The sequence below is a fragment of the Pungitius pungitius genome, chromosome 21, assembly GCF_949316345.1.
Source record: "Pungitius pungitius chromosome 21, fPunPun2.1, whole genome shotgun sequence".
In the NCBI taxonomy this organism is placed as follows: Eukaryota; Metazoa; Chordata; class Actinopteri; order Perciformes; family Gasterosteidae; genus Pungitius; species Pungitius pungitius.
The window spans coordinates 1552093-1573670 of NC_084920.1; the positions used below are offsets into that span (position 1 = coordinate 1552093).

The 21578-nt window shown below is 45.6% G+C and overlaps 1 protein-coding gene and 1 long non-coding RNA gene across 3 annotated transcripts; both read right to left on the minus strand.

Moving 5' to 3' along the window:
• Positions 1 to 1889: 1889 nt before the first annotated feature.
• Positions 1890 to 18351, minus strand: ace (angiotensin I converting enzyme (peptidyl-dipeptidase A) 1). 2 transcript variants are annotated; one of them, XM_062560005.1, is made up of 26 exons: positions 17878 to 18351; positions 15480 to 15650; positions 15301 to 15388; positions 14393 to 14536; positions 14063 to 14254; positions 11763 to 11860; positions 11485 to 11654; positions 11166 to 11389; positions 10905 to 11049; positions 10501 to 10599; positions 9811 to 9933; positions 9512 to 9717; positions 9240 to 9376; positions 8811 to 8969; positions 8377 to 8464; positions 7910 to 8053; positions 7368 to 7559; positions 6904 to 7001; positions 6364 to 6536; positions 6004 to 6227; positions 5778 to 5922; positions 5582 to 5680; positions 5249 to 5371; positions 4942 to 5126; positions 4662 to 4801; positions 4137 to 4219 (listed from the first exon to the last, which is right to left on the minus strand). In XM_062560005.1, exons 1-25 carry the CDS (start codon positions 18121 to 18123, stop codon positions 4683 to 4685), a joined length of 3792 nt encoding a protein of 1263 aa, XP_062415989.1. In that variant the 5' UTR covers positions 18124 to 18351; the 3' UTR covers positions 4137 to 4219; positions 4662 to 4682. The 2 variants fall into 2 exon arrangements, with proteins under 2 accessions (XP_037319370.2, XP_062415989.1); XM_037463473.2 differs by lacking the exon at positions 4662 to 4801 and having other exon boundaries at positions 1890 to 4219; positions 17878 to 18345.
• Positions 18352 to 18409: 58 nt separating this feature from the next.
• Positions 18410 to 21521, minus strand: LOC134107883 (uncharacterized). The gene is made up of 3 exons (XR_009942858.1): positions 20847 to 21521; positions 19435 to 19562; positions 18410 to 18933 (listed from the first exon to the last, which is right to left on the minus strand). It is a non-coding gene; the product is annotated as an uncharacterized LOC134107883 (long non-coding RNA).
• Between the last annotated feature and the right edge of the window lie 57 nt (positions 21522 to 21578).

The window sequence follows — 21578 nt, forward strand, 5'->3', positions numbered from 1 at the left end:
CCCCAAATTTCTGTACTTTAAACCTTATCTGGGTTCAACCCTCAATCCTTTTTTAGTTTTGGGTAACTGACATTTAGAAAAAATCATAATGGGATTTTTCCCCAGAGACGGATTGGTGCATCTTGGAGGATCAACCATGCTATTCATCCTCACAAGTGAGTGTAATAAGTTTCATGTCAGTGTGACCACTGAATGAGACACATCTGCTCATCTTTACTTCTCTCCCGTCAAAAATAGGCTACGTAGCATGGCTAATAAGTGCTAAAGCAAAGCAATTAACATCAAATTCAATTCATCAGCAAAAGATTCTTCATCATTCTTGACAATGCCATCATAACTCGAAACTAAAATGGTACGACTTGTGACTCGACTTGAGACTTGTTGGCTGTGACTTGGGACTCGACTTGGGACGCGAGGGCAATGACTTGAGACTTGCCTAACAGTGACTTGTTCCCACCTCTGGTGGCTACGTAGCATGGCTAATAAGTGCTAAGTGCTAAAGCAAAGCAATTAACATCAAATTCAATTCGTCAGCAAAAGATTCTTCATCATTCTTGACGATGCCATCATAACTCAAGTGAACGCGCCGTGTGTTTCTGCATAACCCCTAGGGTTCACTTCTCAGAAACAACCGTGGGGACAATGCCCCCACTACTACCTCCGCGGCAGTGTGCTCAAGACTTGGCACGAGCGGGATTTGAACCCACTGGCGGTGCGCACAGAGGCTTCTGGGCTCTAGCTTGCACCCCTACACTACCAGTCCTGGTCACATTTTGACAGCTTTGATTCTACTATTTAACCTTGAGCATGTGAGTCAAACCTCAAAAATCTTTTTAAATGCTTTTTCTTCATCTGGGCTTGAACCCACAACCTTCAGTTGCAGTGCAGGGGCTTATGTCAGCAGCTCTTCCACTGTGCTACTTCACCACACACTAACCAACCCTTTGTTTGTTGTATTTAACCTTGAGATTGCTACTCAAACCTGAAGTAAAGCCAAAGGTTCAAAACCAAGACTGGGCTTTAACCCACAACCTTCAAATGCAGTGCAGGCTTGTGGCAGCAGCTCTTCCGCTGTGCCAATTCACCACACACTAACCAATCCTTTGTTTGTTGTATTTAACCTTGAGATTGCTACTCAAACCTGAAGTAAAGCCAAAGGCAAACATAAGACTGGGCTTGAACCCACAACCTTCAAATGCAGTGCAGGCTTTTGGCAGCAGCTCTTCCGCTGTGCCAATTCACCACACACTAACCAATCCTTTGTTTGTTGTATTTAACCTTGAGATTGCTACTCAAACCTGAAGTAAAGCCAAAGGTTCAAAACCAAGACTGGGCTTTAACCCACAACCTTCAAATGCAGTGCAGGCTTGTGGCAGCAGCTCTTCCGCTGTGCCAATTCACCACACACTAACCAATCCTTTGTTTGTTGTATTTAACCTTGAGATTGCTACTCAAACCTGAAGTAAAGCCAAAGGCAAACATAAGACTGGGCTTGAAACCACAACCTTCAAATGCAGTGCAGGCTTGTGGCAGCAGCTCTTCCGCTGTGCCAATTCACCACACACTAACCAATCCTTTGTTGTATTTAACCTTGAGATTGCTACTCAAACCTGAAGTAAAGCCAAAGGCTCAAACCCACAACCTTCAAACGCAGTGCAGGCTTGTGGCAGCAGCTCTCCCGCTGTGCTAATTCACCACACACTAACCAATCCTTCGTTTGTTGTATTTAACCTTGAGATTGCTACTCAAACCTGAAGTAAAGCCAAAGGCTCAAACCCAAGACTGGGCTTGAACCCACAACCTACAGGGTAAGGACAGTAGCTCCTCTGCTCTTGTGCTGCACTACCTCACCATGCACAAATTAAATTATTAATTATTAAATTACACAAATTATTTTTGTTTCTCGCATTTAACCTTGAGACTGCTACTCAAACCTCAAAACTCTTTCAAAGCAGAAGTGATGTCTGCATTAAGGGGCATGAACCCACAACCTCAGACAGCAGGTTGGAGCCTGCAGCCCTTCAGTTGTTCCCTTGAGCTATTCAAGCACATGCCTCATTGTGTCCGTTTCTCATATTAGACCTTGGGATTGTTAACTAGACCTCAAAACTGTTTCAAAGTTTACAGTTTGAAGCCCTGACTGGAATCCACAACCGTTCCATACCGTTATAATAGAATTGCAGGTCAAGTAAAGTCATATAATGGCATTTCTAATAAAGCCCTAGTTGATTTCACTACTTTTATGCTGTGATCCTTACTTCACTTTTTTCGACATGTGTGCTGATGCCCGCGTGTGAATTGAGAGGATCCATACCGACTCCCCTATGGAGCTAAACCAGTCTGAAGGTCCTCCTCAGCTGAGTGGAGAATAAATCCCGGAAGAAATAAACACGTTTGACACACGGCACCTTGAGGAGAGAGAATCAAATCCCAAATGTGGATCAGGAAGGTCAGCTTTGATTCCACTAGACACCAGAACTCACGATGATTCACAGTGTCACTGTTTGTTTAATTTAAAATTAGGGCCAGGACTTTAGCGCGTTAATTACGATTAATTAATTACAATGTGAATTAAGATGAATTAATTACACAAAAAATAACACATTAAACATTTTTTACGCATTTTTACACTTGTTTTTTGCACCGCGGAACGTTTCTCACTGGATGAGTTTCGGAGGACCAATTATACTGGAGCACCAACTAGCGTTCATGACTTCAGACAACAACAAACCACAGTGAACATGAACGAAGAAGCTGACGAGACCGTGTCGGTTGGCCCCGTGAATGGGAAATCTTATTATAATAAACACACGGATGGAAGCGTCGATAAGAGCGTGGTTGTGTGCAAGCTGTGCAACAAGGAATTCACATCGAGCCTCAAGTATCACCTCAACGCAACACAACTAGCAGCTAGCGTGGACGTACAAGGACCCACACCCAACCCACACTGCACCAGATGACTGGTTTAAGGACCAGGGTAACTAAGTCCACGTCTGAAAAAATAACCAATGTTATGAATGTACTTGAAAGTATTGGTCTACTTTTAAAAAAAAACTAGTTTACAGGTCTACTTACCTATAGGCTACCTGAATTTTTGAAAGTACTATATTTCTAAATATGCTATTTCTACACTTGTCTGCTGGAATTGGTTGAACAAAAATAAAAATCCATGTGGAAAAAAATTACTTCTCACTGTTCTCAGGTCAAATATTTATGCAATTAAAATGCGATCAATTTCGATTAATTACAAAGCCTCTAATTAATTAGATCAATATTTTGTGCCGGCCCTAATTATAATTTAAATTCAAAATTGATAGTATTGATAAAGTCATATCATCATCATGCAAATCACATAGTATTGCATGGCAGACGAAAAAAACATTTTATGTCCATTCAAATTATTTTAAAATTTAGTTAAAACAATAATGATATTGTGTATAAATAAGTTTGTAAAATAATATTTTTAAAGTCATACATTATGCAATTAAAAAATATGTAAATATCACTTAAAAATGCCATATGTATAATGTAAAAATAGTACAATTTTAAATGTACTAGGTCATATAAAATGTTCAGTCTGCTGAAGCCACAAACTCTTGTTTCAGTTTCTATTTCGTTAAATTGCTTTAACCAACCTCCGCGGTTCAATTGTTACCGTCATCATTGTGTGTTTTACAGAATATCTTACACATCAAACGCAGAATCAATATTTCATGTTATTATAGAAATGCAGATTCAACAACAAAAGAAACAAAATCGAAGATTCAAAAAATGTTAAAACTTGAACATTGATTAAAAAACATTTCTTCTCAACAATTTACACTTTAAAATAAATTAAAAAATTATAGTTTTCTTTTGCATAGGCAAAAATATAAATTGAGTCTAAGTGTATAGAACAAATATAGCAGATTAGATGAGGAAGCAGAAGAAAAGAAAAGCAGATTAAATCAGATGTACAATACAGCACTAAAACGGGTTTGGCTGCTAGCCGCTGCTAGCCGCTGCTAGCCGCTGCTAGTCGATGGCTAGTACTTCTGCTTGAGCTCCATGGTGGACGAGGACCTCTGAGGCCTTTTTGACCTCCTGTACTTGTAGGCCAAAAGCATGGTGGCCACCAAGAGGACCACCCCGAGGACCAACAAGACCCACTGGCCGGCGACAGCAGACGCCCCGTCCACACTTAAACCCAGGAAGTCCACCTTCGTAGCCTCCGCTTCACCTGCAGGACAGAAATAACAAGGAACATTCGCATTTAACATATTTAACAAACTGCAGTTCTCTACCAAATGAAATGTAATTCAAGAACTTGGTCAGAAGTCTAGTGCAAGTTAAAATATATATGTCAAGGAGTGTAACCATAAAACAATGTATAATACAGTATTTCATCAAAAAACAAAAGACTTTAATACCACAAAGAAAATGTAAAATGATACTGTGCCATATACAAAAAACAATATCATACTATACAAAAAAAAAGCCTAACATAAAATCAAGGTTCCCTCATTAATAGCCCTCATCAACATGTTTATGTCCCTAAACTGCTGCGGCTACTTTGTATCACGGGGATTGTGTTGTTTACTAGCTGATGTTAAAAATAACCCTCACGGAACATCTGTCCCCGATGTGTGGTGTCAAGAAGTCTCGGTATTAACACCCCACACCAGCACTGAAAAGGTGAAAGGTCAGGGTAACCCAAGGACTCGTTGTTCATCTCTGTGTCTGGATTGTTTATTTCTCTCTTGACCTGCGTGACAGCTGTGTTCTCTTCCTCCCACTGACGCCACACTCTGCTGCTTAGAATCTAGAGCATCTCAAACGAACACATCCTTTCAGTGGGATCCAAATCAGAAAGACAAGAGGAGCAGGAGACAGACTAAACCAACATTTGGCTTTAGTATCAAAGTATCCAGAAATGTTGAAAGAAGGACGCGTTGGACGTACTTGAAGGTTTCCAGTCGTAGTCGGGCCACCCGCGAACATCATTGTTCTTGTTGTTTTCTGCCTCCAACCACTGAATGAGAGGCTGGAAATACTGCATGAGAGGCTGGGCGCTCATCCTGGGCTGGCCGGTGATCATGGCCATCGCCTCGGGCCAAGGCCTACTGAAGCCGAGCTTCATCACGTCGCTGCAGACAGAGGGAGGGGGGGAGGAGGAGGAGGAGGAGGTCGGAGGGAGATGTTTAAACAAAGCGTCCTTTTCGCCAGCCGCTCGCGCGCGTTGTTACGGAAGTGGTGAGTGGCTACTGACCCCAGAAGCTTCCCAGCTTCTGCGGACTTGTAGATGTCGCAGGTGTGCAGGGGCCCGACGTGCTTGGCGGCATCACACAGAGCCTTGTGGAACTGGAACTGGATGATGAAGCTGACAAAGTACCTGATTGAAGATCATCAAACACGAAGCGTCACGGCTTTTGCTTTTGACGCCAGGAGGAAACACAAAACCCTCATGAATCTGTTTAGCCATGCGAGTAGACGTGCTTATTTCATCTTTAAACAGTTCTTTGCAGTGTGCCGATGCGGTCAACAATCTCTTGGTCTCGACTATCAGGCGGCCTGATGTTCTGCCAAGCCATGGAGACGTTACCTCACGTATGGCACGTTCGCAGGGATGTGGAACTTTGCACCTGGGTCGAAGTCATCCTCGGTGCGGGTTACAGGTGGACACAGGCCCTGGTACTTCATTCTGCAGTGCAATAAAGTATTTTATTGAAGTACAAATGTACAACCTTTATCGGTACAACCAATGGAATGTTTTTCCAGATGATGATGTTGCACTTTACCTGAGGTTCCACCATTCTTTATTGTACTCAGTGGATGGGATACGCCCATCGAACACCTTCCATCTCCACTGATCCATCAGGTAACCAAAAGGCAAGAAGGCGATCTTGTCGAGCGCCATGCTCATCAGGAAGTTGATATCGCTCTCTGGAGGAGACCAAACACGAGTCACAACGTCACGTCGTCAGATGCATTTACGGAGCTACACAAAGCGCCATGGTCACCCACCATGGTTGCTCTCCACTTTGTCCAGCAGGCCGATGCTCTGCAGGTGTTTGGGCGTGGACACTGACAGGGCCAACACGTCGCCGATGGCCTCGTGGAAGCCGGGGTTGGCTCCATCCCGGAAGGACACGGGCTGGTCTTTGTACTGCAGGAAGTACTGAACGTGGCCCATCTCATGGTGCGCCGTGATCAGGTCGTCCATAGTCACCACGGTGCACTGTTTGATCCTGGGGACACAGTCAGGTTCATTTATGTACCGTATCTGCATATTAAACACAGCAGCTGTAGCTTTTGGTTTTGGATAACAAACACGTCTCCTTTTCGCGACAGAAAGCTGAATCTGTTCTGACAAAAAAGAAGGACCTGAAGTCTTTGCGGTTATAGAAGTCCCACGCGGAGGCGTGGCACACCACCTGGCGTCCGTCAGACGGCTTCTCTAGCATGGATTTGTCCCAGAACTCTTGGGGCATTGGCAAAAGACCCAGAGAGGTGAAGAATTTGTCGGATTCCTGGAACATTCTGGTGGCGTTCCAGCCCTGTGCAAGAACAGAGCAGTCAACATGTGGATGTAAGTGTGAGAAACACAAAGGGATATTTGTTAAGTGCAATGCAAACATATAGTGGTTCTAAAAGCACCGTGAAGGTAGGTATGTACTTTATCCATGTATGAAATACACTTCAGTCAGTTATGGATGACTGCGGCTGTTAATCGGCACAATTAAAAGTCTGTATTTATCTCATTATCTCATTCTGCTTGAACACTGGACTGACTCAGAGTCTCGTTCCACTGAAACAAACTGACCTTTAACCTCTAGAGTGGTGGATGAGTGCCGATCCGTGTGTGTGTGTGTGTGTGTGTGTGTGCAGGCTGGCTGTGATGGTTGTGCTCTTGTGTTTATTCACCTTTGAAACCATGGCGGGCGTGGCGTCCACCTGCGTGGCATGCGGGTAGGGCATCGCCAAATCCATAATGCCCGACCACGTCTGCGCCCACATGTTTCCTGAAAGGACAGAAGACAGCATTCCTACGAGTTGTCCTTCTGCTTTGCCGGAATTGAACCAAGTGGGATTGGTGGCGGCGAGCCAATCCGACCGCTAACCGCGAGGAACTGTCACACACAATCTCACGCTCGACGCCTCTGAAAGCAAATTAAATCGCGTCCAAATCCAAATTCATCTACAGCCAAGGAGAATATCAATGGGGCGCGCTTACACACAAAGGGAGAGTTTAGGCCTGAGTAATCCTGCAAATTCCAAAGTGAAATACTGAGTGTGGTTTTGACCTGTGACAAAAATCAGTGGAAAGTTTCTGAAGCTCGTCTTAAACACACTGTGGCTTCATGGGAAGCGTCGCCATCGTTACCTACCCAGCAGATGAGCAGGAATGGCTCCCTTCAGGTTGATGTGCTGGGAGCCATACTTTTTGTAGAGCGCCCGGCGCACATACGCGTGCACGTTCTGATAGAGCGGCTCCAGCTCCTTCCACAGAGCCTCCAGGTCCTCCTCGAAGCTGGGGGTCTCATACAGGGAGCGCCAGAAAGCCCCGTTGTCCGAGTGACCTACAGAGAGCACCAGGGAGCAAGATGGATTGGTGAGGTGAGTTTAAACGTAAAAGGGGAATTATTAGTAGTTCATGTTTTGGGCAGAGGAACTCTTCAATCAAGAGTAGAGAGACTTAGTTGAGAGGATTATATCTCGTTCTTGTCTTGGTGGTCAGAGGGAAGTCACTGGGCCAATTAGGTTAGCACAAAGGCTGGAAACAGCTTGCTCTGTCCAAAGGTGGCTCGGTTTTTATCACTGATTAAATAAACAAGATATTAATTACTCTACAGGTGCCGTTGGGTGGATTTTGACCGGCCCTCACTCTGAAATCTCAACGTGGATGGGAAAGGACTCCTCTGGGTCATACCGTTGAGTTTGGCGGCCGTGTTGGCCAGTTCAACATATCTCTTGTAATCCTGGCGAAGCACTTTGCCAGCAGCGTCTCTCCATCCTTTCCACGCAAACAGCAGTTCGTCGTAATCCCTGGACTCCGCCATGATCTTCTGAAGATCTGAAACACAGCGCATTCTTTCGTTACACCGACTTCACCCGCAGAGCGCTGTACGATGCAGCAGAGCATGCATGTCCTTTCACATGATTCATCGTTTGTGTCAAAAAGTTAAGGGTAATATGCATTGCGCCTGTCACATTATGTCATAGCACCTACATTCTATTGCATTAGGTAACAAAAATAAGGATAAAAAGTATTAAGCAAGTACTGCGTGCTGTTCTTATGTGATATTTCCTTCATTCCTTATTATTGCATCATTAATTATATTTTTGGGCAGTCAGACACTTCATATAAGGGTTGACATATAGATTTGATTATCTCACCGGGATCCAACGGATGGCATTTCCCATCATCTCTGCACACCTGAGCCACACTGTACTTGGTCTCCATGTTGGATAGAAGATTGTTGTACTGGAAAGGTCAACGACACATTAGATCCCGTTTAAAACTCATTCTCACATGTCTCGTTTGGATATTTGGCAGATACATTTCTAAAGGTTGCACAGGTGGATGGAGGATAATATAGGCCTGCAGGAGAGACAAATCATTCACAATGTTTAATTTATATATTGATAAAAGCAACAGTTGCTGCTTATTTCTGACCACCTTCAAGCTCTAACTGTGTATTCTGAGGTGGCGTCAAAGCCACGTAATCTGTTTAGAACCGATGGATCAATAAAGAAATGTCCATTCACTCCTCTTCCTCCGGAGCAGCTCTGTCCTGAATGACGGTCTGTGGATCTAAAGTCGTGCGCACCTCTTCCAGCTGTGCGGTGGGCAGCGCGGCCCTTTCGATGTCGCTGAGCTTCTGAATGATGCGTTTGACCGAGCCGTCCTGGAAGTCCGTGGTGTCGTACTGACGGGCCGCCTTGCCGTACTCCAGGGTGTGGGCCGACATCTCCAGGGACTTCTTCAGCTACGGAGGAATCATTAAACACTCTTATGTTGTCTGTTTTTTTTACATTCATTTTTGAGCTGATTAATTGGATGGATGATGTAAAAATGAGTTTGTAGTGACTCCAAATCAACTATTGAGTCACCGAGTAATTTCTTTATTAAGGTTTCATCGACGTATTTTATTTAAATGAATGAACAAACTCCCCTTGGGGGGCACATTTGATTGGTGATAGAGGATGCCTAGGTCCCGCTGATCTCAGTGGGGTCGGGCGGTCGGCGAGGGGCTCACCATCGCCTGCTTGTTGGCTTCGTTGATGTCCGTGTTGTACGTCCACGAGGCCTCGGTGTAGGCGTTCCACACCCCCTCAGCTGTGCTGTTGTACTCATCCAGAAAATTCTTTGCGTGGAGCTCGTCCGTGTTCTTGTCTGAGGGAAACAAAGAGGGAGAAGAAGGCTCAGCTGCTGTCACTGTATCCACATAATCAAGTTTGGGAAATAAGGCCACGTTTCAGCCAAATATATTCTGTCCTTCCCGATGTTAAAGTGATCAGTAACAGTTACCAATGTCCTCAGGGTAGCCCTCAGGCATGGGCGGGACCCAGTTAAAGTCAGGCCATCCCAACGTCTCATTGACATTTTGCCCCTCCAGCCACTGAATAATGGGGTTAAAGTATTTCATCAGCGAGGTGGCGTCCAGCTTTCTGGTCCCTATGGCCTCCTGGAGCACCTCGGGCCAAGGTTTAGAGGAGCCGGCCTGGAGGATCTTCCTGGACGAGGTGGAGAGAAAACCTGTAAGCGCTTCACTGAAGCCATTGTTCGTGCTCCGTAACAAACGATGAATCCTTTAGCAGGCGTCATACTTTAAAATGGCCCCAGCCTCTGCGGAGCGGTAGATGTCACACGTGTGCAAGGGACCCGTATGATTGGCTGCCGCACACAGTTTTTCGTGGAGCTGGAACTGCAGGATAAAGCTGACGAAATACCTGCAGGGGAGATGATTATCTCTTCGGTGCGATATATTTACAACACCAAGAGCAACAAGTCAAAAAGAAAGCATAAGGTGTGACATGATATTTCTTGCTTTGAGGTCAAATCTTTCACACTTCAAAAAAGCTGACAAAAAGAGTTTTCCATTTAAGTGGGTGATTGACAACCTGTCGATGCTCACATTGTTAAAAACAAAAACAAATAAAAGACTGCTGGGCTCGGAGCCTTTGCTTTTTAGAAGCTTCCTGCTATTGTGAGCAGCCACACTCGAGCGCCAGTTATTGAGTCCACTTTACGACAAACAATGCCTTGACTTGCCCATAAGTGCATGTCCACTTCCACACATTCCTCCGTGGCTCTTACACAAACATGTTCACCCCACCGTCACGATCGAGTGATGAACAGGCTTTTCTTATGCTTTTTAAATATCTAGTGAGTTCAGCTCATCAGGCTGATGGAAAAATACACTTCAGGAAACTCATCAGCCCCAGCTGATTGCGTGCATCCTGTGTATAAACATCATCACGGTGGAGGGGGGGAGAGGGGGGGGGGCAGAAGGGTACCTGATGTATGGCGTGTTTCCAGGAATGTGGTACTTGGCGCCAGGATCAAAGTGCGCCTCTGTACGCTTGGTGGGGGGGCAGACGCCTTGATACTTGGTCCTTCAAAAAGGAAATATAGACATATATCGTTATTCAGCCTGTAATGACTCATCAAATCACCAAGGAGCAGCTCCATTAATCCGTTGCAGATCAATGCAGCTATAACCATTTTTTCATAAAATTGTATTGACCCATTACTTATGTGACAATATGATGGAGTTACAGATACTAAACCTCCGAAGCTGCTTTACAGAGCTCCATAGTGTGTTTGAAGCTCGTTGTGTTCACTCACAGTGAAATATTGGACTTTCTCTCACCAGGTGAACACAAACCTGACGCTCAATGAATGGAATGAAGAAGTCTACCTGAGGTACCACCAGTCGGCGTTGTACCGCTCTGGTGGCGTTTTCCCACTGAACACACCCCATCTCCACTGGTCGATGAGGTAGCCAAAGGGAAGGAAGGCTATCTTCTCCAGGGCCATCTTTAAAAGATAGTTGGTATCAGTTTCTGGAGAAACACAACGCAGAAACACATTCTTCAAACATTCGCCGATGAACTTGATAAGTCGCGTCATTAGTTCATCCCCATCTGTTCTGCAGGATGGTTCCTCGGCGTAACTTTACCGTGGTCAGTGGTCACGGTTTCCAGAAGCCCAATTTTTTTCAGATGTTGGGGGGTGGAAACGGAAAGAGACAACACGTCGCCGATGGCCTCGTGGAAGCCCGGGTTGGCTCCGCGTCGGAAGCCCACCGGCTGGTCCTTGTACTGCAGGTAATATTGGATGTGCCCCATCTCGTGGTGCACGGTGAAGAGCTGCTCCATGGTAACCGTGGTGCACTGCTTGATCCTAAAGGGTGAAACGACTTTAGATCTTCAAGTTGCATCCAAAGACTGAGCGGGGGAGGGAGATGCAGCGGGGTGCAGGACGTTGTTTCGTTCTACCTGAAGTCTCTGCGGTTGTAAAAGTCCCAGGCGGACGCGTGGCACACCACCTCACGACCTTCGGGCTTCACCAGCATGGACCCGTCCCAGAACTCCTGAGGCATCTCCTCCAAGTTCAGCGAGGTGAAGAACTCCTCGGCCACGCGGAACATGCGTGTGGCGTTGTAGCCCTGCGGAGGAGGAACAAGTCCCAATTCAGAAGAATTAAGATCTAAGAGCTTTATCGTTTGGGGTCAGATGTGCTTTGAGGTGCAACAAAATCTTTCCCTCTTACTTACTTGCTTGAGCATTTCACCAGTCACATCCAGGTTGGGTTTATCAGGAAATGGGATCATCATCCCGTAAATGTTGTTCCAGGTCTGGGCCCACATATTTCCTGAGGGTGAAAACGCACTTGAGCAACAATTCTGACTCGTTATGAGACGCCGCGCTCAGGGGCACCGTAGGAAACACCTCTTCGTCACAGCAATGTGATGAGCACACAATACGTCTGCATCGTAATCAGGGTTCGAAATGACTTAGGACTCTTGGGGGGTCCCCTAAAATGTAACTATAAAAATACTGAAGACTACCTTGCTACACTATATACTGCAGGCAAAATTATATTGACATATTTTGAAGGTGGGATAATGGTCTTGGGATGTTTTTCATGGGTTGGACTAGTCCCAGTGGTGTAGTGGTGTCTGGAGGAGCGGATTGGCTATAATCAAACAGGTAACCCTCTAATTCTGGAGCAACAAAGTTACAGCACCTTATATAAATCCCTGACATGACAAAGTGGATAACAGGTCATTCTTTCCTTGAGCAAGGAAGTTAACTAAGTTACCTAAATCCACCAGGTGTACTCATTATGGCACCATGCACCTTCAAAGGGTTTGATCAAATACAAATGGCATTTCTCATCCCTTATGTTAATGGAATTTGTAAAACAACTAGCCGCTGGATTGAATAATAATGATGTCTATAAAGACTGTACCTACATTAGATGGTTTACTTTGTTTTAAAGTAGTCAATCTATAACCTGAACTAAAATCTTTAGTGACACGTTTAAAAAAAAGTAAGATATTCTAACATGACCGAAAGCCATTTATGACAATAATCCAATAGTAACCACATTATTCAAAATCAACATGTTAAGTGACCAGGCACATATTTTATTTATTTGTTACCAACTTCATCAGGTTAGTGTTAACTGGGGTTGGAGAGAAGACCTACAAGGGCACCCCTGCTTCTTTTTTTTTAGTTAGTAAAAAAAAGGAAACGATAGTGAGCTCAACATTAAATGAATTATTAAAAATGTAATAACAATAACTTATAACAAAAACTTATTTCACCAGTAAATTACTGTTAAACGACAAAAACAATGGGAAAAGGGTATTTTACAACAACTTCGAATGCAGCACAAAGCTGGCGAGGCGAATTTCACGTGAACGCAACATCTGTTTGTTTTTCAGACAACGGCAGCTACACACTGAAACACAGACACACTTTACACCGTTTAGCTGTCAGTATTTTAACCGTGGTTGCTCCATTGACATATTTAAAATATGTATATACTTCAGCTGCTAGCTAACGGTAGGCTAACGTTACCTGCTGTCCAGTGTAGTGTTTACTAGCGTCCCGTGCGGCGCTGTTTCACTTCCCTCTAACGTCCGTTTTCGGAGCATCAGGGAGAAGCGGGAGGCATTTAAGTGGCCTCTAAATAAGGCACCGAAATCAGAGTTGCTATTCGGCCCGGTAGATAACGGCCGTTAAGACACCTGTACCGTATTAGCAACGGGTCTCGGACCCCCCCCCCCCCCCCCCAAAAAAAAACCTCTTCGGATCTACACGATTCACGTGGATGACATTTTCCCATTGAAAACTCTCAGACTTGAATTAAGTCCTCGCTATCTTTCGTAATCACTTCCTGGACCATTATGTTAGCATGCTAGCTTTGAATAACTAGTCTAGCTAACAGCTACATGTCTGCTGTTAGCTGGCAGTTTGTTTGGCTTATACACGTACAGCAAGAAACGTTGACAAACGCACTCTTCTAATCATCTAAGTTAATGCAACTTTTGATATAGGAACACCAACTCCAAATATTTTACTATAATAAGCAATTATTATGGAGATATAAACATAATCAAAGCACTTACGGGATTTTCATGAGGGTTCTTTAGATTTCACTCTTTGTGAGGCTTCGTTTTTGCCGCGTTCAATGACCTACGTGTCTGCGTCACAGACCACAACAACAAGCTGTGACGCTATTGGCTGCCCTGATTGCTGCCCAATCGCGTTAGGAAATAAAGTCATTTTTTGTTATAAATATAAAACGTCACTAAATACCTATAATTACACAATCATTTTTAATGTTAAAAATATTTTTCGGGGACCCCCCAAAATCTAAAAATAAATTCTTATGGGGGGTCCCCAATGGCTTATGGGGGGTCCGGGACCCCCCCAGACCCTCCTCATTTCGAACCCTGATCGTAATAGAAAAGCATGAAGATTCCATCTTAGGGGAAACGAATGTGGTTAAAGCCCTCCGACCTGTCAACTGAGATTGCTATTCGAGGCTGGGGTTGAGTTGTACCTAGCAGGTGAGCGGGGATGGGTCCTTTAAGGTTGATGTACTTGGGGCCGTACTGGTCGTACAGCTTGCGGCGCACGAAGGCGTGCAGGTTCTGGTAGAGGGGTTCAATGGTCCTGTAGAGCTCCTCGATGTCCTGCTCAAAGGTCGCGGACTCGTACCAAGAACGCCAGTCAGCTCCAGTGTCTTCAAACCCTAAACGGGACAAAACGGAAATGTCCTTTCTTCTTCCTTCACTGGTTCCATTGGGCGCGCCCGTCCACGTCTTATCCGTGGCGTTGGGAGTGCGAGCGCTCTCGTCGACAACGTAAAAAGGCGAGGAGGGGTTCTTACCGTCAGCTTCAGAGGCCTTGTTGCTGAGCGCCACGAACTTGGGGTAGTGGTCCCGGAGAGGTACACCTGACTTATTGTGCCAGGCCTCCCACACGTACAGCAGCCTCTTGTAGCTCCTGGAGTTGGCCATTATATCTGTGAGATCTGACAAAGGGAAAGAAATCCCACCTCAAGTCATGAAGGAAAATGATGGAAATGTAAAGTGATGCTGAACGTATCTGCTGCATCCAAAAACAATTAGAATTCAACAGCAAAAGCGGAAATTTATTTTCCTGAAAGTGTGACGATGTATCGGCATTTAAAATTACCTCATGTTCTCTCAGCAGGAAAAGGTCAGAGCCGCTGAGAGATTAGCTTTGAGTTACGACAACATGATGAGCGCGATGCAAAACAACATTCATTTTGAAAATGCCAGATAGGAAGGAAATGATGAGGAGGAAAAGGCATAAAGGTGGTTGAAATGGTGGAAAATGTGATGGCTGCCCGCCTGTCTGTTGTTGTAATGACCCCCTGTGTTTTCTGTGAAGGCCTGATCCACATCCTTTGCTTAACCCCGTTCACCCTCAGTACGTTTCCAGGGATAAGAAACTGGGAGCACCATATATTATGAGTAACAGTTATCGCAAGTCGTATTTTTCTTTCTACTTTTTGTGTTGGAAAGCGTCTGTCAGTTACTGTTTGCTGCTGCTGACCAAACACAGAGTCTCATCTCTCCAAGGCACATTCACAACGCTTCCTTTGGAGACCTCTCCGAAGTCATTTTGTCCTTCCTGTTACTTTCCCAACAGCAGATAAAATCTGAACCACTTACCACTGTTTCTTCTGCAGACTTCCCCTCCTTATTGTTAGCCTCACAACCGTCAACATTGTGCTCGTATCAGAGTTTGTTTTATTCCAGATTTACTTACCAGGCTCCAGACTCCAGCTGATGTTCGGGGCTGGATGCACCTTGGCCGTTGAATAAATGTTGTCCATGATGCTGAGAATTGTGTTGTACTGGAGACGAGGGATGGAGGGGTGGGGCGTTAATGTCAAACAAGTTCGCCATTATTTCAGTGATAAAATCAAAGACACATTTCCCACAAACCTCCTCCCTTTCTTTCTGGGGCAGGTTGGCGACTCCCAGTATTTTGATCTTGTCTATGAGCTTCTTGTCTGACGGGTCGGGGAGGGAGTCGAGGAGCTCGCCAGTGAAGACCTGCTTGGCCTTCAACCCCCACGCTGAGGCGAAGGCCTGCTCTTCCAGCGATGCGGTTACCTGAAGACGAGAGTTAAAGATCACGATACGTCGATGACCCGGATACAACGATCTAGAAACATAGAGCAGCACAAAGAGGGCTAAGGAACATGTAGCTGTGATTTAGTTTTTATTCATTCAGTGACCCCTGACATCTCAATAAATTGGCTTACACAACCAACAGTTGTTAAAGGTTAAGGGCCAATAGCTACTGGCATCGCGGCCCACTTTGATCTACAGCAGGTCCTCCTCTGTGGCTTCACGTCTTCTTTCTCTGCGGGAACCAACACATCTTTCTGTCCACTGGGAGCAAGGACGAAGCTGCACAACATTTTAGAAAAATGTCTTTGTCCACGCTCATGTACTCTTTCTTGTATATGGCCTCAATGAATGTCACGAGCTCTTCTTTATGGCGCCGTGGAAGGTCCGGGAACCTTTTCAGAATGTAACGACAGAGTCAAGGCCGCTGGGGAACGCCGCACGGATGCTATATGTCACATGAATTTATTCCCATTGCAAAATGGCGAACTGCTGTCACAGGGCCATGCGGCACCGACAGAACAACACAATATCACGCCGTGGGTCGCACATATCTCCCGTTTTTCACAAGCGTGTCCAAGGAGGCTCAATTTACAGCGTGAAGTACAACCACACCCGGACGTCACTGACCAAACAGCGGCTTCGTTCCTGTTTTCATTGAAGCCTTTCTTATCTGCTTGAAGCGTTAACTGTGACCTTCGTGCTCTTCCTACGAATCTCTGTCTTACACTAAAATGGGTTTATTTCCAGCCGGCTGACACCCGCCCAGCGAGATAATCATTACCAACTGAAAAGAACCTATGCGAGGCAGAAATGCCTTTTTTCCCCCCTGTAATTGGTAAATATAAACAGACCTTCATACTCATTCACCTTTATGAAAACATAACCTGGACACGGTCAAAGGATAACTGGGTTTACATGCAGCACGTCTCTAAGAGTGCACTCGGGTTGTTGGCTTTGATGAAATTAAACTCTTCACTTTAAGGTAGTTAAAGTGGTCACATTGAAATAACGGAATATGCAGTACAATGGGCCTGGGGTCTGATTGAGACATGAAGGCAGCTGGTATTTTATTCTGAGGTTCAAAGGAAGACCTCGGCCATTGATATCCACTCCCTTCAGTTTGTATTCGGCAGTTTGATCTTCCCCATAAAATGTGGTTTATTTGCACTTTAACCAAATCACTCTCACCTCTGAAGCAGAGGGCAACGTCTGCGTGCATTTGCATGTTTGCGTTACGCGTGGGGTGTGAATTAATTTGTAATGTAATCTGAATAACTTGAAATGTGATAGATCTGGACTAGGGCATCCCCCCCCCCCCCCCCTCAGAGGCCACCTTCTCCTCTTTGCCGCCTGTGTGGACGGAGCTCAGCGCTCCGATTTGATCCGTCTCACAACTCGCCAGCAACAACAATCCTGCCCATCCTTCGGCTTGTGTAGCAAACGCATTCTGCAGCCTGACCCTGTTGACACTAGGTGGGGAGGGGTGGGGGGGGGTCGAGGGGTCTGCATCTACACCTGTTCAATGTGTGAGGATACCAAAGTCCAGATAGTCTAAGCGGTCCAGCTGTCCAAGCACACGCAGGGAAAAAAACAATTGAGCATGAACCTTGCTGCGCCTGGGCTCCTTTCCCTGCACCGCCTCACTGTGTCTTCTGCACGTCCCCCCCCCCCCCTCGTCGACATGTTCACGGTTGTGTCAGGAAGAAACTGTGAAGCCGCTCTCCTCTGCTAAAAATGCAACACATCTGACCTCTTATAAGTGAACTCCTGTGGAGGTGAGACAGGTTAATGGCTGCAAACGTTGCCCCTTTGGACTGTCGCTGTTGAAGCGATGCATCTAGCAGGAGGAACTATTTAAAGCAAACACTGGAAAACAGACAGTGAGGCAAATATGAGCATGAAAAACAACACCCTGGAGATGTATTCAAAACTTCGCACCACAGGCATTCAGAGCCGTTCTACACACAAAGCCCAGTTGGCTTGGGGGGGGTGAACCAGGCAGGTTCTTCTGGAGAGAGATGAATAGGAGTGGAATCCAGATCCAGCAGGGCTCCATTCTACAGAAATCCTCCACCCATGCGTGAATCCACAGTGACGAGGTGCCAGTGCTGGCTTCAACTGATCCAAACGAGCCAATTTTATACCGCCGCGAGAGGGGGGGGGGGTGTGTCACCTCCTAAGAGCACGACTCCGCGAGTGGTCCTACCTGCAGCTGGGCGTTGTGGTCCGTGATGTTGGTGTTGTAGCTCCAGCTGGCAGACACGCTGTGGAATAGCACCTCCTCAGCAGTGGCGTTGTAGTCGCTGAGGAACCTCAGTGCGTCCTCCGCGGTGTTCTGGTAGTCTCCTGGCGTCCAGCTCACCGTCAGAGCCTCAGAGAGTCCCGGGACCGGCAGCAGCAGCAGCATCAGCACCGGCACCGGCAGCGGACGCCCGCCCACGCCGTCGCCCATGGCTACTCTTTGCACAAAAAAAGAAAGACTGCAAAGTGAAAGAGTTGGAAGGAAGAGCTAAAAATACACGTGCTCCAGTGCGGGTACACCTTCCCCCCACCCCCCACCCCAGAGGCTGAAGTCTCTTCTACTGCGCTGTGAGCATCCCAGCCGGTCTGCTGGGGGAATGCACAGGAGCCACCGCGAGCGTCTTTAAGTGTCAGCTTGAGCCAGCCCACACTCCCCCTGCAGCCTCTCCTCTCACCGCTCTGCCCCTCGCTCACCGACACCTTCTCTCCCTCCCTCCCCCCCTCCCTCCCTTCTGTTCCGCTCTGCAGTCAGGATTCAGAACGCATGGGAGAACCAGGGATCGGGTCCCGGTTTCTGCCGCAGCGGGACGACGAGACACGTCGGTGCGTCTCAGCTGAATCACCAGCTCTGGGGCGTCTGGGAGGGACTCCGCTGCACAGTTTGCTTTCAGTTCCCTAAACACAGCTGTTTATTTCCCTTTGTTCCGGGGAATAATCATCCACGGATTTGCAAAAGAAAGCAAACTCGCGGCGTTGTTGTTGTTGTTTTCAAATTGAGTTGTTTACAGCATGAAGAGAGAGAGAGCAGGCTGGACGAAGTTGTCTTACACAATGTGTTCAGTGCAGACTGGACACATCAGACTCATTTAGTCCATTCGGTGCACTTTGCTTCTCTCGTTTCCAACCAGCTGATCACTCAAACGAGCCCGGATGGACTTGACTGGTGAGATTCTTGAAACTGGTTACAGTTTAAAAGAAGAATGCTGAGCAGGTGTTGTCTTCAAGCTGCTCAATGACGCACCTTAAAACGAAGCAGAGACTGAATGAGGACATGCAACATGACGATGTTCAAAAGACATCTAACGTTCTATAAAGATTGAATCGTACACCTTTGTTACTTAAATAGCTAAATATAAAGGTAGATATTGGCATGTTGATGCTCAATGCATCTGAACCTTGATGTAGTGACGTGACTACAATAAATAAATACTTTATGATACACATCATTCAGCTGAATTATCATCAAAGGCCTTCGAAGAGATTTCCAGGAGATAAAGATGTTGTGTTTAATGATGCTGACGTTCTACTTTTGAGGTAAATGAACTTTGGGCAATTGAGTCCACCTTCCTCAAGGTTGAGCCTGTTAGCGATTCCTAAAGATAACAGTATATGCCTGTGAAATGGAGTGAATCCACACTGTAATGGTGACTGTTATGTCACCATCACAGTGTGGATTCACATCATTGTGAAGTGTGTTGTTTGTCGGCTCATCGTGACCTCACAGTGAGCACATGAGACTCACCGTGGATTCAGCCTCCAGAGACTGGACGGTGACTGACGGAGGTCACGGACGGAGGTCACGGACGGAGGTCACCGCTGGAGGTCATCCTGGCCGACGGCGAAGGGGCGGAGCTTCTCAAGATGTCAGGGCTTTAAAGGAAGTTTGAGAAAAGGGCAGCAGGTGCCCACAGACTTCTTACAATTGAGTTCATGGTGTGAGAGTGGGTTAACAGCTGCTGTGTGTGTGTGTGTGTGTGTGTGTGCCTGACAATCTACACTCTGGACTCCCGATGATTGAAACTGGCTTTTGCTCTAATGGAAGTCTGTGGAGTGTGGAGAGGCTGCGATGGAGTCAGAACATCCAATCTCCACCAACGGGCATTAGTTGCACGCCATTGGACGCGGATGCCGCGGCGCACGGCGTGTGTGCGCGTTTGTGTACTGCGGGGCGTAAAATGACATTTTAACTGTTTCCGTAGGTTCTTCACATCAGCGTTCCAGTTCAGTCTCGTCCCAAATAATCTTGTGTCCTGGTCTGCCAAATATTGAGGGGATAAATCTAAGTGTCTTCATTTAAAATTAGGATTTGCAGGAGGTTTGTTTGATTGTTGGAGATTGTGTTATCATTAAAACAGAATTATTGTCCTGTTTCCTTTCATGTGAAGATTAATAATTAAATATCCAGACACATTAAAAAGTGGCTGGAAATTTTATAAGCACTAGCAGCACTATTGAGATGTTGTTTTATTCCGATAACTTTAACTTTAATAAACAACAGCATGCTGACTACATGCACTGGAATCCCAGAGGCTTAAACAGTGCGTTCTGAATGATGACTGAAGGCAAATTGAGGGCTACAAAACACTGGTTACGCATTTGAGGCTCAGAAAGAAAATGACATAATGTCTGAGGTCAGCGGGAGGTAAGAAGAGCTCCACATCGCGTCACATGGCACGAGTCGGAGTGTGTTACTGGCTGCAATCAAACATAAGGAGATAATCACAGCCAAAGGCAGAATTATTAGAACAGTCATCGTTCACATTAGTGTGAACATTAAATCTCCATTTGCTACCAAATCCCTTTTGTGCAGTTTGCAGAGAAGAGGAACGTTCAATGACGGAATAAAGCATCCATGATCTCTGATAAAGAAGCTGATAACAGACTGATATCTGGATACAGACTATCAATCATATCACAGACTATCAATCATATCACACACTCAAAGGTCTCAGACCCACGTGAAGAATCATCAGAGAACATTAGTTCATTATTATTGAGGATTTTATTTCCTTTTATTGGCACTTTGATAGCCGGTATCAACACTAAACTGTGTCCACATCAGATGTTTTTGTGGTTGGTCACGTGGCTCGATGAGGTCAAAGAGTCCCGCTAAACTTGTTTATAAGGATATCCTGAACAAAAAAAAGGTCATACGTCACGTGTGTCGGGGAGGCTGGCGCAGGTCTGCAGGGAGGACTCGGACTCAAGTTCTCTTTAATCAAACGGAAGCAACAGGCACACGGGGCCTAAATCCACGAGGGAGGTGCAGGTGATTGGACACAGGTGGAAACAATCAGACAATCACAGGACAAGGCAGGAAGTGAAGCTAACCCAGGGACACAAGAGACATGAGACTACAAAATAAAACAGGAAGAGGAACCAAACCGTGACAACGAGATCCAGCTGCTTGTGATTTAAGAATCGATCTGCATTGCTTGTGTTGTACACATTTTATGTGTCATAGATTCCCTTTCAATCTATACTTGACCCACATTGTCATGTGGCGCTGTTGTGTGATTTCATTTTATGGGAGAGAAAATAAAAAGGAACCGTAAAGATATATGATTGAAATGCAGCGAATAAACATAAACAGGAGAAAAAAAGATCATTATGAGTGCATTTTGGATGTAATAATGCTCAGCTCATCCTCAATAAACATCTCCAACTAGGATGTGTTATTTCCACTGACTAAGGGAACCCATCCAAACTATTAACCACCCTTTGTGCTTTTATTCTAATGCTATCCATTGTTTTATAATAAAAGAATCACAGAGGAGCTGCTTAGAAACATTTCAACATGAAAAAAAACTATGCTCTTCCACAACGTCAAGTGTCTTACTTACCAAGTAAATGACCTTTAACCCCAATTCTTAGACGTATGAGCGC

Bases quoted from the DNA above. Each gene is read 5' to 3' on its own strand.
- ace (XM_037463473.2), bottom strand. From the start codon at position 18,123: ATGGGCGACGGCGTGGGCGGGCGTCCGCTGCCGGTGCCGGTGCTGATG. The intron at 9,934-10,500 runs GTACCCTTCTGC...TCTCCCCTGCAG, and splicing joins GGAAACACGCCATACATCAG to GTATTTCGTCAGCTTTATCC. The intron at 5,127-5,248 runs GTCAGTAGCCAC...CTCTGTCTGCAG, and splicing joins GAAGCTGGGAAGCTTCTGGG to CGACGTGATGAAGCTCGGCT.